This window comes from Ictidomys tridecemlineatus, chromosome 3, assembly GCF_052094955.1.
Source record: "Ictidomys tridecemlineatus isolate mIctTri1 chromosome 3, mIctTri1.hap1, whole genome shotgun sequence".
Lineage (NCBI taxonomy): Eukaryota > Metazoa > Chordata > Mammalia > Rodentia > Sciuridae > Ictidomys > Ictidomys tridecemlineatus.
In genome coordinates this window covers 88,679,037-88,692,557 of record NC_135479.1, presented here as the reverse complement: position 1 = coordinate 88,692,557, position 13,521 = coordinate 88,679,037, and the positions used below count along the sequence as shown (strand labels likewise).

At 38.8% G+C, this 13,521-nt stretch overlaps 1 protein-coding gene and 1 non-coding gene across 3 annotated transcripts in view; one reads left to right on the top strand and one right to left on the bottom strand.

Moving 5' to 3' along the window:
• The window catches only part of Pcolce2 (procollagen C-endopeptidase enhancer 2), a 58,404-nt gene extending 50,551 nt beyond the window's left edge, over positions 1-7,853 (top strand). For both annotated transcript variants that reach the window (XM_005328075.5, XM_078043457.1), the window contains 3 exons: positions 2,230-2,313; positions 4,681-4,848; positions 7,176-7,853. In XM_005328075.5, the coding sequence (XP_005328132.4) occupies positions 2,230-2,313; positions 4,681-4,848; positions 7,176-7,306 (383 nt within the window). In that variant the 3' untranslated portion in view covers positions 7,307-7,853. The remainder of the gene's footprint in view (positions 1-2,229; positions 2,314-4,680; positions 4,849-7,175) is intronic.
• Positions 7,854-10,423: 2,570 nt separating this feature from the next.
• LOC120884721 (U6 spliceosomal RNA) lies at positions 10,424-10,533 on the bottom strand. Its single transcript, XR_005727132.1, has one exon. It is a non-coding gene; the product is annotated as a U6 spliceosomal RNA (small nuclear RNA).
• Positions 10,534-13,521: the final 2,988 nt, after the last annotated feature.

The window sequence follows — 13,521 nt, the reverse complement described above, 5'->3', positions numbered from 1 at the left end:
AACCATACTGGGCAGCCCAGTAGCCCAAACATTTTTGGTGATGTATATAACCCTTTACTCTTTGCTCCTCTTGTAGAGCTTCATTTTCAGGCCCTGTCACCTCTCTCTGTATACTCTGAGTGTTTTGGTTTTAATCCAAGTGTGGGGGAAAGCTGTGGGTAGGTTTAAGCCAAGTTCAAGATTAGATTTGCATGTTATGAAGATCACTCTGGCCACTGTGAGGTGAATGGATTATAGGAATTAAAAAAATGAGTAGGGCGGGCGCACTGGCGCACACCTGTAAACCCAACAGTTCCAGAAGCTGAGGCAGGAGGATTGCGAGTTCAAAGCCAGCATCAGCAAACAGCGAGGTGCTAAACAACTGAGTGAGACCCTGTCTCTAAATAAAATACAAATAAGGGCAGGTGATGTGGCTCAGTGGTGGAGTGCCCCCGAGTTCAATTCCCAGTACCCCCCCCTCCCACCAAGGGGGGGAAAAAAAAGGATGAGCAGGTTCTGGTTGTCCAGGTGAACGTGCTATGACAAAAACAAATAGTCAAGAGATGAATGGGAGACGGTGACAGGTCATGGTGGCAGGAGGTGTTAAAATGCCACCCGAGCTTCTGGTTTGTACAGATGGGGCATTATGCTATTATTCACTGAGGCAGAGAATGGGGTTTGGAGGGGGATAGATCGACAAATTAAGCTGTGCTCTGGTTGGGTTTGAAGTGTCCGTGAGACATTCAGGTGAAGATGACATGCACTCAGACTGGGGAAGAGGCTGTACTGGATGGTAGGATACCTAAATTTGAGACATTGGCAATGAGAAATTTTAGCACAAAGACTTGTGCATCTGGGAATGAATGAGGTAGAGATGGAGCGGGGGAAGGTGCTTGTTGAGGATGAGGACAGGGGACTGAGGGATCATCTGTAGGGAGGGTGGACCCACCAGGAGGGTTGTAGGAAGGGACACATGGAGAGAAGGCTAAAAACCGGGGCCCTGTGAGAGGATGGTGGTAGATGACAGTAAGTTGAGGTGGGGAGGGGTGACAGCCTGTGACTTAAAGGCCAGAGAAGCTGGGATCCACCAAAGGGTGACAAGGAGCAGTTCAGGAGACCCACCCAGCTCCCAGGTGTTCTGAGGCTAAGGAGCCTGTTTCCCATTGATGTTCTCTTTCCCTGGTAATGCAAATTATTAGTGGGAGTACAAATAAAGAGTGAATAAATAATAAACTCACAGAGGAGTCAGAAGAACATATTAGAAGGCCAACATTCCATTTGTGGATGTTTACCCAACAAGCACAGTTCTGTTGTCTTTTGCAATTCTGTTTTCTTCATAGCATCTTGTCACACATAAAAACAATCACCAGCAGACATTTTAAAAATATTTTAAGGATGAAAATGGGGATTACATACTTGCATTTGGTCAACCCAGGGTTTCTCAACCTTGTCACTATTTACATTCTGGACCAGATAATTACTTGTGTGTGGGGTCCCATTCATTGGAGGGTGTTTAGCAGCATCCCTGACACCTACTCACTAGATGCCATTAGCACCCCCCGAGTCATAACAACCAGAATGTCTCCAGATATTGACATATGATACCTACAGGGCAAAATTACCTCCAGAGGAGAGCCACTGTATTTATCTATTTAGTTTTATTTTTAAATTTGTCTACTTCTCAGTTTTTAAAATCTTAATAGTCAATGCCAGGCTCAAAATAAATATTTAATGAGTTGTCGCATCTTATTACGGATGTAACACTTTACACATGAGCAGCATTTCCAAAACCCTGTACCACTCACATTTAGGCAGTTGCATTTGAAGTGCACCAAGAAAGCCCCTTCCCTTCTCAGGGGAACACCATAGGATTCCTTTTGTGAAGTGAAGGATTAAGCTGTATTTTATGAGTTCAGATTTGTTTGCCAGGTTTTTCTAAGCAGGGCACACACAGAGTGTATCTATTTTGGGTTGTAGTGTTAGATTTATATCAAGGGAGAAGAGAACAGAGCTAAATTTGGATTATCTTTGATCTCAGGTTTAAAATTCAGTACAGGGTATTGAGTTGCCCTGAGGAAATTAGAGTAGCATGAAGAATTTCTTCTGCATGGTTTATAATTATTTCATTGCAATGGTAGATTGGTGGCTCAGGGAAAGCAGTGGTAGTCTTAAAAGGGGATTCAGATATAAAACTCCAATGATACTTGAGTTCATTTTCCTGAGTCTTATGTCTTTCTTCTTTGAATTAAGGTTTAAAACCCACTGTGGCCCTGTGTCAACAGAAGTGTAAACGGACGGGGACTCTGGAGAGCAATTATTGTTCAAGCAACTTTGGTAAGAAATTAAAAAAACAAAAACAAAAACAAACTCACCTTTTCCCTTTAATCAGAAACTGGAGACTCCTGCTTACCCTTAAAGGAATTCCCACAAGGCCACGGACATTGTCTACCCAAGAAAATGATTTCCTATATGCAAGCATGTGTTGACTTGTGTTACTCAAATTGTTAGATTTTACAGCTGAGAAAAATAAGCATTCAGAAAATGTGCTTTTTCTACAGAAGTGTGATAACTGGGCTCTTGGTTCATTTCAGTGCTATTCTCTGTATTCCGGCTGAGTATTCCTGAAAAGACCAGTGTACTTTTCTTCCTTCACATACTTTGCATGATCCAGGTTTTTTTTTTTCACACATCTGGAATTCAAGTTAAGTGCATCAGAAACACAGCTAAGCTGACATTCATCAGCTGGCCTCTCTCAGAAGAAATTCAAGTATTTCCTCTGTAGTGCACTTCCAAAGTACTAAATTATGATGTGGAAATCTGAAGTCCATTTGGAAACTCTTATGGAACCTGAGGAGATAGTACTTAATGACTTGGAATTTCTTAAGAGTTTTTTTTTTTCCAATTAAAAAATGGTACCATCTGTGAAAACTACTTAAAAGCAGTAGATATTAAATTTGGTTATTTTAAAAAGCAGCTTAAACGAAACATTTAGGAAGTTTTATCAAGAAAAGAAAGTTGCTACAGCTCCAATAGGTTACCCAAAATAAAGGATCTCCCCAGACTTTACTTGCCTTTGTTGGTGCCTTAAAGTGGTAACTGTCTGTAGCCCAAGTGACCTTTATGGTAAAGAAGGTATAAAGACATTGAAGAGGGACTCAGTCATAGAGTGCTCGCTTTGCATGCATGAAGCACTGGGTTTGACCCTCAGCACTGCATAAATGTAAAATAAAGATATTGTGTTCACCTGAACTAAAAATAAATATTAAAAAAAAGGACATTGAAGTGCCTGGGGCCCTAAATCTGATTGCAGTTTGCCTCCTGAAATTCAAATAACTGACATTAAAATGAAAACAAGTAGCCGCAGGTGTCATTTCTATCACATCTAGGTTAGTCACCTGTAGGAGGTGGTTCAGGAAATTGTCCTCCTTGTGTCTTGGAAACCACCTGATCACACTTGGTTACAGATTGCCATTTTGCAGTGACCACTCATCACCAGGAATAAGGAAGGCATGATAAGAATCCCGGTTGTGGTGCTTGGTGCACTGCATAAGCAGCAAGGAGTGCTCACTTTGTCCCCAAGGGGTCAAGCTTGACTTATGCCATTGATTGTGATCATATGGCACTGTTACCAAATACTATGACCAGTGGCCCAGGTGTTCTCAGCCAGAGCTGGTAACATTCCCTGGGGCAGTTGTTAGTTGTCACAAGAGCTGGGGAGTGCTACTATTTTGTTTTGTTTTTTCTCTGGGCAGTGGACAGCTGGTAAAAATATCACTCGCTACAAGCCCTACACCTCAAGGAATTGTCCGCTTAACTCCTAAAATGCCAACTGCATCCCTCAAGAAAGACAGTATCTTTGTATGGCTCATAAGAGAGACTTTCCACTTGAATCACAATGGAAAAATGGAGTTCTACATAATGAAAAGCAACTGACTTTTGCTAGATTTTTGTTGTTGTTTTGACTTTATTTTTGTTTTGTTTTTCTAAAATATATTTATTTTTTAGTTGTAATTGAACACAATACCTTTATTTTATTTATTTTTATGTGGTGCTAAGGATCGAACCCCGGGCCTCAAACTTGCTAGGCGAGCGTTCTACCACTGAACCACAACCCCAGCCCCTTGTTTCATTTTTAAAGCAAGAAAAAGTTTTTTAAGTTATCCTTCAGTTCTATACTTTGACCATTAACTGAGATAAACAGGGTGAATAAGAAAGAAAATATGAAAGACCCAGATAAAGACAGATTTACTGATTAGTTTGAGGACAGAGGACAGTTGTGGGGCGCATGGTAGACGTCACCCACAGACACATCCTACCCCAACCTCCTAGTATGGTATCCTCTAAACAGTCAGGGTCTTCTTGAGCATTCACAGGCAGAAGCTGTGAGCCTGTCCTTTATTTGGAAATTGATCTACATGTTGGAAGGAATATTTTAAAGAGTCCCCATCTCATCAATAGACTGCTGTGTGGCAAGTGTTTGAGTTTCTCTCCTAGCTGCCAACACCTAACAACCAGGGTAGCATTACGTGACCCTTTTTTACCACCTAAACTTTGGTGGCAAATACACAGAATCCAGTTTGAGAGTTCAGCGAGGGCCCATTCTTTTAACATTAAAATGTCACATTTCTGAACCTTAGAAGAATGCAAAACTACTTTCAGTTCTGCTTGCTTTTGCCTTCAATGTCGTGTTTCCTTCCGCAGTATTAGCCGGCACCGTCATCACCACCGTCACTCGAGGTGGGAGTTTGCATGCCACAGTCTCAATCATCAACATCTACAAAGAGGGAAGTCTGGCAATCCAGCAGGCCGGCAAGAACATGAGCGCCAAGGTCATCGTGGTCTGCAAGCAGTGCCCGCTGCTCAGAAGAGGTGAGGAGCGAGAGAAGCACTAGGCTTCCATCCAGGGCGCTCAGAGGCAGAGAAGGAAAGAAGAGAGCCTCTCTGAGCAAGTCATGGATCTTTCCAGCCCTGGCTGGTGGAGGGAAGTAAAATCAGGGCTAATATATGCCCACATCTAGTAGAAAAGGAAGCCTATGGGGTCAGGCAGAATTGGACTATAATCCTAGTCCTTACAACTTGGGGAAGAAGAATAGGTGATGGAAATAAGGAGTGAGTCCCAGAAGCATCTGAATTTGATTGAACAAAGAACAGATATGAAGGCAGTAGTTCAGGAGAGAGAGATTAGTTTAGACTTTTGCACTTCAGGTGCCAATACTACATTAAGAGGGAAAAGTCTAGCCAGCCATAGGAAATGCAGAATTGAACTTCAGAAGAGACAAGTATATTTGGGCTAGAATTAAAGATCTGGGAATCATTTGCATAGATAGGACCATTAAATGCACGGAGCGGAATGAATTTGTTGAGAGAGATTATGGAAAAGGAAAAGTTACACCAGAGGCAGAGGCACATGACTTTAAAGACTTTAAACCAACTTAAATACTAGTTCTTTAATTTATAAATAATATGTTTCACAGTTTAGAATTTTTAAAAAATAAATAGGGGTGTAAGATAAAAGTGAGACCCCTCCCTTTTCCCCAGAGGTACTATAAAAATTTCCTCACAGAAAGCTTTATCCATATAAAGCATGGGCCCCCATGCTTAGATGAATGACATCCTATGTACATTTTCTACTGCAACTTTTCCCCACAGAAAGGGAATGGCCTTAGTCTAGACCTGTATTAGCCAGCCACACCAATGTATAAAAAAAAATAGTATAACAAATAGTACTTCCTTAAGTACTTTTTAATATCTATTTTTTTTGCAAGGGACTATATCAGTGCAAGCATGTAAACCATCTACTCTCAAGAAACTTCCATAGTATCTTTGCATAACTGTGCAGAGAGCTCTTTCCTTGGAGTGGTGATAACGTCTGGTATGTACTGTGACATACCATGATTTCTGAGTCCAATCCTAGCTAAGTCCTTTCCTTTAGTCTTGTCACATACTTCTACCACAATTAAACCACCCCTCAGTGCTGTGCCTCCGCCCCCCCCTACAATATTCACTTCAGGTAAGCCTCATTCTGTGTTCAGATGGTTCAGAAGAGGCAGGAGGCTGGCAGCCCCGTGTTGAGTTGACATCTGCAGAAAAAAACAGCAAAGGCTCTGTAAAGAATATTTCTTGCCAGAACTGCCTAATGCACAAGTAATGTGCAGATAATGCACAGTAGCTTCTTTATGGTCTCCTAATGCTGCTGGCAGTCTAGCCTCGAGGTGGCATCCACCTGCCCAGCCTACAAAGTTATATATTTCTCTTTTTTCTTTCTTTTTCTTTCTTTCTCTCTTTTTCTTTTTTCTTTCTTTTCTTTTTTTTTTTTTGTACCAGGAATTGAACTCAGGGGTACTGGACCACTGAGCCACATCCCCAGCCCCACTTTGTATTTTATATAAAGACAGAGTCTCACTGAGTTGCATAGCATCTCACTGAGGCTGGCTTTGAACTTGAAATCCTCCTGCCTCAGCCTTATATTTCTCTTTTGATATATAGGGGACAAGAGTGGAATAAAAGAAGGAGGGAATCGGCCCCTCCTGATGACACTTTTCCATAGCACTATAAATCGTTAGAGGTCAGCGGAAGCACCTCAGCTGAGCCCCAGTCTCGACTTAACTGAGCCAAACTCATCAATGTATTAAAAAATAGGATCACAAATAATAGCACTTTTTAGTACCTATTTTTTTTGCAAGGCACTGTCTGAATGCAAGAAGCATGTGAATCATCTGTGCCCTCAAGAAGTTGACATGGCAGATTCATGTTTGACCCCAACAGAAGAGAGTGGATCACTAGTTGCCAGTTGCCAGAGAAATCCAGACAGACACATTATGGGACTATGAGAGGCCATCTGAAGAAGACCCATCAAGAAACATTCGAGGCCCCTTGAGAAAGAGGAAGCTTTCATGTTAATAGTATATCATTCATAGTGGGTATCAGGGAACTAACCAGACCTGCAGCACCACAGGGTGGAAGATGACTGGGTCTCACTGTTTCATACAGGGTCCTTGTGTTAGCAGAGCTGGAAGATATTACTATTGAATCTAGACTTTTGCTAATGAGAGTATTAAGCCAGATTTTATCCTAGAAGGTAATAAAGGTGTATCATGTACAGGAAAGAACTTTATCCAGAGGTAAGTTTTAGTCTAAATTTAGACTAAGAACACATTTAAGGAAAACTATTTATTTGTATATTTTTTTTCCTTTAGGTCTAAATTACATTATTATGGGCCAAGTGGGCGAAGATGGGCGAGGCAAAATCATGCCAAACAGCTTTATCATGATGTTCAAGACCAAGAATCAGAAGCTTCTGAATGCCTTAAAAAACAAGCAATGTTAACAGTGAACTGCATCTACTTAAACTGCACTCTGTCGTTGCCTTTGAAAGATCTGTTTTCCCTAAGTAGCAAACACACACACACACACACACACACACACACACACACACACACACACGGCCATACATTTAATCGAGCATTCTGAAAGATTGGACTGACTGACTCTTCACATGATGTAGGTGTGAGGCCTCCGAAGCTGCTGCTGGGAGTTCAGAGCCTGCACCAGGAAGCAGAGATCTGAGAACCTGCCAACTTGGTGCGGTGACAGGAAGCTACGGGCATCAAGCATTGACAGCTTGGAGCAGTTTGTTTATGCATCTCTGTAAAAGGATAATTGAGAATTGAGTTGTATGAGGATACAGAAAAGATTTTATAAGTGCAATATTTATAGTGATATTTGTTTTATCTTCAAGCATTTGCTGAAGTGTTACATTCTTCTCTTGCATTTTTTAAATCAAAGCTTAATAAAACATGTAAAAATGATTACACAGCAGCCATTAAAGTTGTTCTTAAAAAAGTGGGACACCATTAAAAATATACTCTCTTCTAGCAGTAAGAATATTATTTATATATAAGGTTGTCTTTGTATCATTTTGTTAAAATATTTAAGCATTCCAAAAATTTCAGGGACTTGATGGACAAATAATGTCGGTAGACTCTAATTTCTCTTTGCAGAAGCAGAAAATATTAGATAGAGCTAGAATGGTGTCCCTCAGAGCTAGTCCAAACTTTTTCATCCTGTAATTGAAACAGAAGCTCAGGTGAAGCTCGTGACTTGCCCAGAGGGTACATCTCCTGAGAGACACCGCAATCATCTTGGAGTCTGAATTTCAGACCCAGTGCCCTCACTGTCACTAGAAGAGGCCCTCCCTACCCAGCAGAAAGCCCCTTTACCCTGCTTTGAAGAATTAGGTAAAAAATTCTAGTACTTAGGCTAGTATTTGCTAGCATAAATAATTGGCCTTTTACAGAGCTTGAACTTAGAAATAAACCTGATGCTCCTTACCTGTTCATCCCAGTTAGCTGGATCAGGCTGTACCAGCTAAGATACATTCTGCCATCACTTTTTAAAAATTTTTTCTTAGTTGTTGATGGATGTTTATTTTATTTATTTATATGTGGTGCTGAGAATTGAACCCAGTGCCTCTCACATGCTAGCCAAGCGCTCTACCACTGAGCCACAACCCCAGCCTCTGCTATTGCTTTTTAATAAAAATCTATTTTCACTCAGCAGGGGAGAACTGGGAAGGGCCTCCCATAAATCACACAGATGCTTAAAGTGTAGCTATACCTGTAGTGGGTGTGACAACCAGCCTTCCAGGAAGGGTGCTGGTCAGGGTATGGAGGTGGGGACAGTCATGTCTTATCCAAGAGAGTAGAAAGAGCATTAGGCATGAACAAAGACTTGGGTCACAAAGTCTCCCATGGTAGAAACAAAGTTTTAGAAATAAGGAAAAATATTATTTTGGGTGAAAAACAATTCCCAGCCCTGGGGTAATGGACATTTAAATGATAGCAAAATATAAGTTAAAAAGAAGAATCCCTGTTTTAGCAGAGGAGTGAGCAGAAGTAAGTAATAACTATGAACTGGCTGGCAGGGTTGGAAATCATTCCTAAGCTCTCACACGGAGGTGCCCATCTATTCCTGACTCACCAGCCAAGGAAGTGGATGAACTAGAGGACCCAGCAGACTGCTGAGCGGTTGCTTTATTGGCGAGGGCCACCTTCTAGAAAGGCACCTCATCCAGCCAGGATGTAACATGAACTCCAGTGGATTCCAGCCTTCTTTTTGAGAATACCTGTTAGTTCCTTTCAGAATACTTGCTAGAGGACTTTGGAGCAATTACTTAAGATTCTGTATTCTCTTCCATCTTCACAGGATCTTTGCACTGATGCATCACAGGCAGCACGTTTAGAAGGATCTGCTTCCTACATCACCAATGAGACTGTCTTAGGTTTCTGATTGGGACTGGAGGTGTAGTAGGGTAAAAACTTAGAAAAGTCATCCAAACTTCATTCCCTTGACATCTTTGACACAGACTTAGAACTGCTTAGGGAGTTGTGACAAATAGTATGGCCCTGGTATTATTGTGTTAGCTTTTTATCTCTGTGACCAAAATACCTGACAAGAACAACTTAGAGGAGGAAAAGTTTATTTTGGCTCCCAGTTTCAGAGGTTTAGTCCATGGTCTGCTGAGTCCATTGCTCTAGGCCTGAGGTGAGGTAGAGCATCATGGCAGGAGGGCATGTTGGAGGAAACCTGCTCAGCTCATGGCAGACAGAAGACAGGGTGAGCAAGGAGCCAGGGACAAAATACAAATTCCCAAGAGCATGCCTCCAGTGACAGACCTTCTCCAGCCACACCTGTCCATGGTTAGCATCCAGTATAGTAGTCCTTTTGTTAATCCATCAGATGAATTAACCTGATTATGTTATAGTTCTCATATCCAATCATTTCACCTCTGAACAATGTCTCTCACCCTTATAGACAAATCTTGACACTTGTCTTTTGATGCAATTACTCAAAACAGAGATCATCAAGCTGAATAGTCAAGTTGTTTTCTGATCCAACATCCATTCCATAACTTTTGTTATGAAATCATTTATTTTGTCTGCACTTCAATTTCCTTAGTTTTAAATTGAGGAAATGAAACTGGTATGAATGTGAAATGAAAAAATTCTGGTATTTTCTTTAAGGAATTCATTTTAATTTTTTATTTATGTGTTATAATTACACATAATAGTGGGATCCATTGTGATATATCTGTATATGCACATACCATAATTGGTCAATATAATTCCTCAAGCATCTCCCCTTTCTCTCCCATCTTTCTCCCCAGTCTTCTTCCTCTTCTGGTTTCCCTTATTTTTTTAATATTTATTTTTTAGTTGTAGTTGGAAACAATATATTTTATTTATTTTTATGTGGTGCTGAGGATCGAACCCAGGGCCTTGCATATGCTAGGCAAGTGTTCTACTGCTAAGCCACAATCCCAGCCCTTCCCTTCTATTTTTATGAGATCCTTTTTCTCTCTAGTTTCCACATATGGGAGAAAACATATGACTTTTGACTTTCTAAATCTGGCTTCTTTCACTTAACATTTATGTTCTCCAATTCCAAAAACATGGGTCATTTCACAAATTTGCATATCAACCTTGCACAGGAGCCATGCTAATCTTCTCTGTATTGTTCCAATTTTAGTATATTTATATAAATACCTACATATAAAGAATGAATAGGTGACCATACTGATTTTATCACAAAACATTTCAGATTTATAAATAATACTAATGTGTTTTAAGAGGGTCTTGATAGCTCCATGTTCATCCTTTTGCATCAATTTGATTCCTAATATAAGGATCCAGCAAATTCCCCAAGTCTTTCAACATTAGTTGAAAAGTTTACCTTTTCCCCACTTCATGTAGGGCAGTGCTACCAATATTCAGTGAGACTTTCTGGACTACTGAAATGATGTAAACTAATGATAAAAATCTTTTTTAAAGAAACATCTAAGTAAAAGTTATTAATCAGAAAGCTCTCATGTGACTTAAGTAACATTAATTAGAAACTACTTTTTCTTGAATTCATGGGTTTATTTATGCAAGTGCAAAAAAATCTGTGATAAAATAAATCAGATTAGCAAACATTAAAATTTATTTTGCCTAAGTGTTCTAAATCCCTTATATAGAGAGAGAAGGAGAGAAATATTAATTTAGAACTTTGATAACTTAAATATTTACATTAACATATTTAGGATAATCAGAAAAGATTATAGAGTATTGAATTTTAAAACTAGTAGAAGGGAAAAAAAAGAAAACCTTAATGAAAGTGAAATAAGGAAAACTGCAAGAAAACATGATGGTAGCAATACAAATGTATCAGTAATTTTAATAAACATAGTTAAACACAAAAGTAAAAGGTCAAAGGTAGACTAGATTAGGGAGAAAAAAGTCCAACAATAATCTATTTGAAGGAGATTTCTAAAACAAAAACTGAGAGGAAAAGGATAGAAAAAAACTTTATGAGGAAAACATTAATACTAGAAAACAACAGATTTAAAGGCATTATTAAAGACAGTTATAAAGAGACACAACAATTCTAAACCTGTACGCAGCTAATAACATCCTTTAAAACATCTGATATTATATAAATGGAAAATATTAAGTTCATCAACATAGTGGATGATTTTAACATTTCTCTCAGTAATTGACAGGTTTAAAAGAAAAACAGTAAGGATATAGAAGTTTGGTTTGGAGCCAGAGTTATGCAAAAAGTTATGCATAAAATGACAGATTTACTTAGCAAACATGAAGAATAATACCAAAAGCACATTATACTTCAGAACATATGGAACAATTTCAAAACTTGCCCATCTGCTGTATCATGAAACAAATCCCAACAAATTTCAAAGGTCTAGTATCATGAAGATACCGTTCAACAACATCGAAGAATTAGAATCCCCCCCAAAAGTAAATAATAACAGAAAACCCAAGAAAAACACTTTACTAGACATTCATAAATGTGCTTTTATTTTTTAAAATATTTTTATTAGTTATTGATGGACCTTTATTCATTTAATTGCTTATATGTGGCGCTGAGAATTGAACTCATGCATGCTAGGCAAGTGCTCTACCAAAGAGCCACAACTCCAGCCCATAAATGTGTTTTTACATAACCCATGTGAAAAAGAAAACAAAATGTAAAATAAATTACTAAAGACTGAACAGTAACAGAAATACTGCACTTTAAAAATGTGTGGAATGCAGCTTAAAGAGCCCTTTAGATTTATCAGGAAGTTAGTAAATGAACAACAGAATAAAATTATTTTTCTATTGTAGTGTTGGGGATTGAACCCAGGCAGGCAAACACCCTTCCATTGAGCTAAATCCAGCCTACAATGAACCTATAAACAGTATAGAGAAATAAACATAGATCATAGACTAGTATTATTATTCAGTGGAGTGTCTGGAAACCTTCTGTTTGCTCCTCTGTAAAATAAGAAAGATGAATTGGATCTTTCTGAGATCCCTTAGGGTCTCAACATACATCCATGTCCTTTGTATCCCAGATTATACAGGTTAAAGAGTAGTATAGAAATAAAACTAACTAGTGGGCTGGGGATATAGCTCAGTTGGTAAAGTGCTTGCCTAGCATGCCCAAGGCCCTGGGTTCAATCTCTAGCACCAAATAAAATAAAATAAAATTAACCATTCTCTCCATTTTGAGCACTTTGGTCCCTCCTTAGACTGGCTCATTATTTTCTGAGGCTAACTCCTCCTTTCCTGTTTATTTACTATCTCACTGTTCATCTTCTTTCTCTCACCCATCTTGGTGGTCTGTTTGTTTTTTGTAGATGGACACAATACCTTTGTAACTTATTTATTTAGTGACTTAGTTATTTATTTTAATTGGTGCTGAGGGTGAAATCCAGTGCCTCACACTCGATAGGTAAGCACTCTATCACTGAGCCCCAGCCCCAGCCCCATCTTGGTGGTTTCTTGATCCTTGTCATAAAATTAAGTCTTTAATAAACTAGTGTTTTAGAAAAGCAGGGTCTAGACAACTTGTAAGTTCAATTTTCCAACCCAGATGAACTTAAAAATTAATTCAAAATAGCAATGCTTTCAGATACATTTTACCCAACCAAGTAAAATGAGTTCAGGATCTCAAATCAGTCATTATATAACCTTTAACAAATTCTTTAAAATGCCAATTTACCCATCTATTAAATTAGTAGAAGTAGATGATCTAAGTTTTCTTCCAGTCTAATTTGAGGACCATTAGTGCACATAATTTTAAGTATATTACCCCTAGAATATTTACACATATTAATAATACATACATAAATAATGCCTCAATTTCCTTTCAACCACTCTGTGCCTTCCAACATTAACATGCTACAGAAGCTGAGCATACTGGAGAGAATAAGAGAATGTTCTTTCCATGCTTAGTTTACCTTTACAGCTTTAAGAAGAAAAAAGAAAAATCTGCAATAAAACAAATATTATAGAAAAAAAGGTGATTTTTTGCAATTTCCACTGAAATATTTAATGGGGAAAATGAGTTTTAAAATATGGAGCTGAATTACCTCGAAGAATTTGTTCAATTTCTGAATGAGTTACCGAGGCAACCTGTGCATATTTCTCAAAATTCTTTTGAAATAGCATTTGAAAGTTTTAATATTTTCCAATGAGAATAATTTTGCCCAAAATTAAA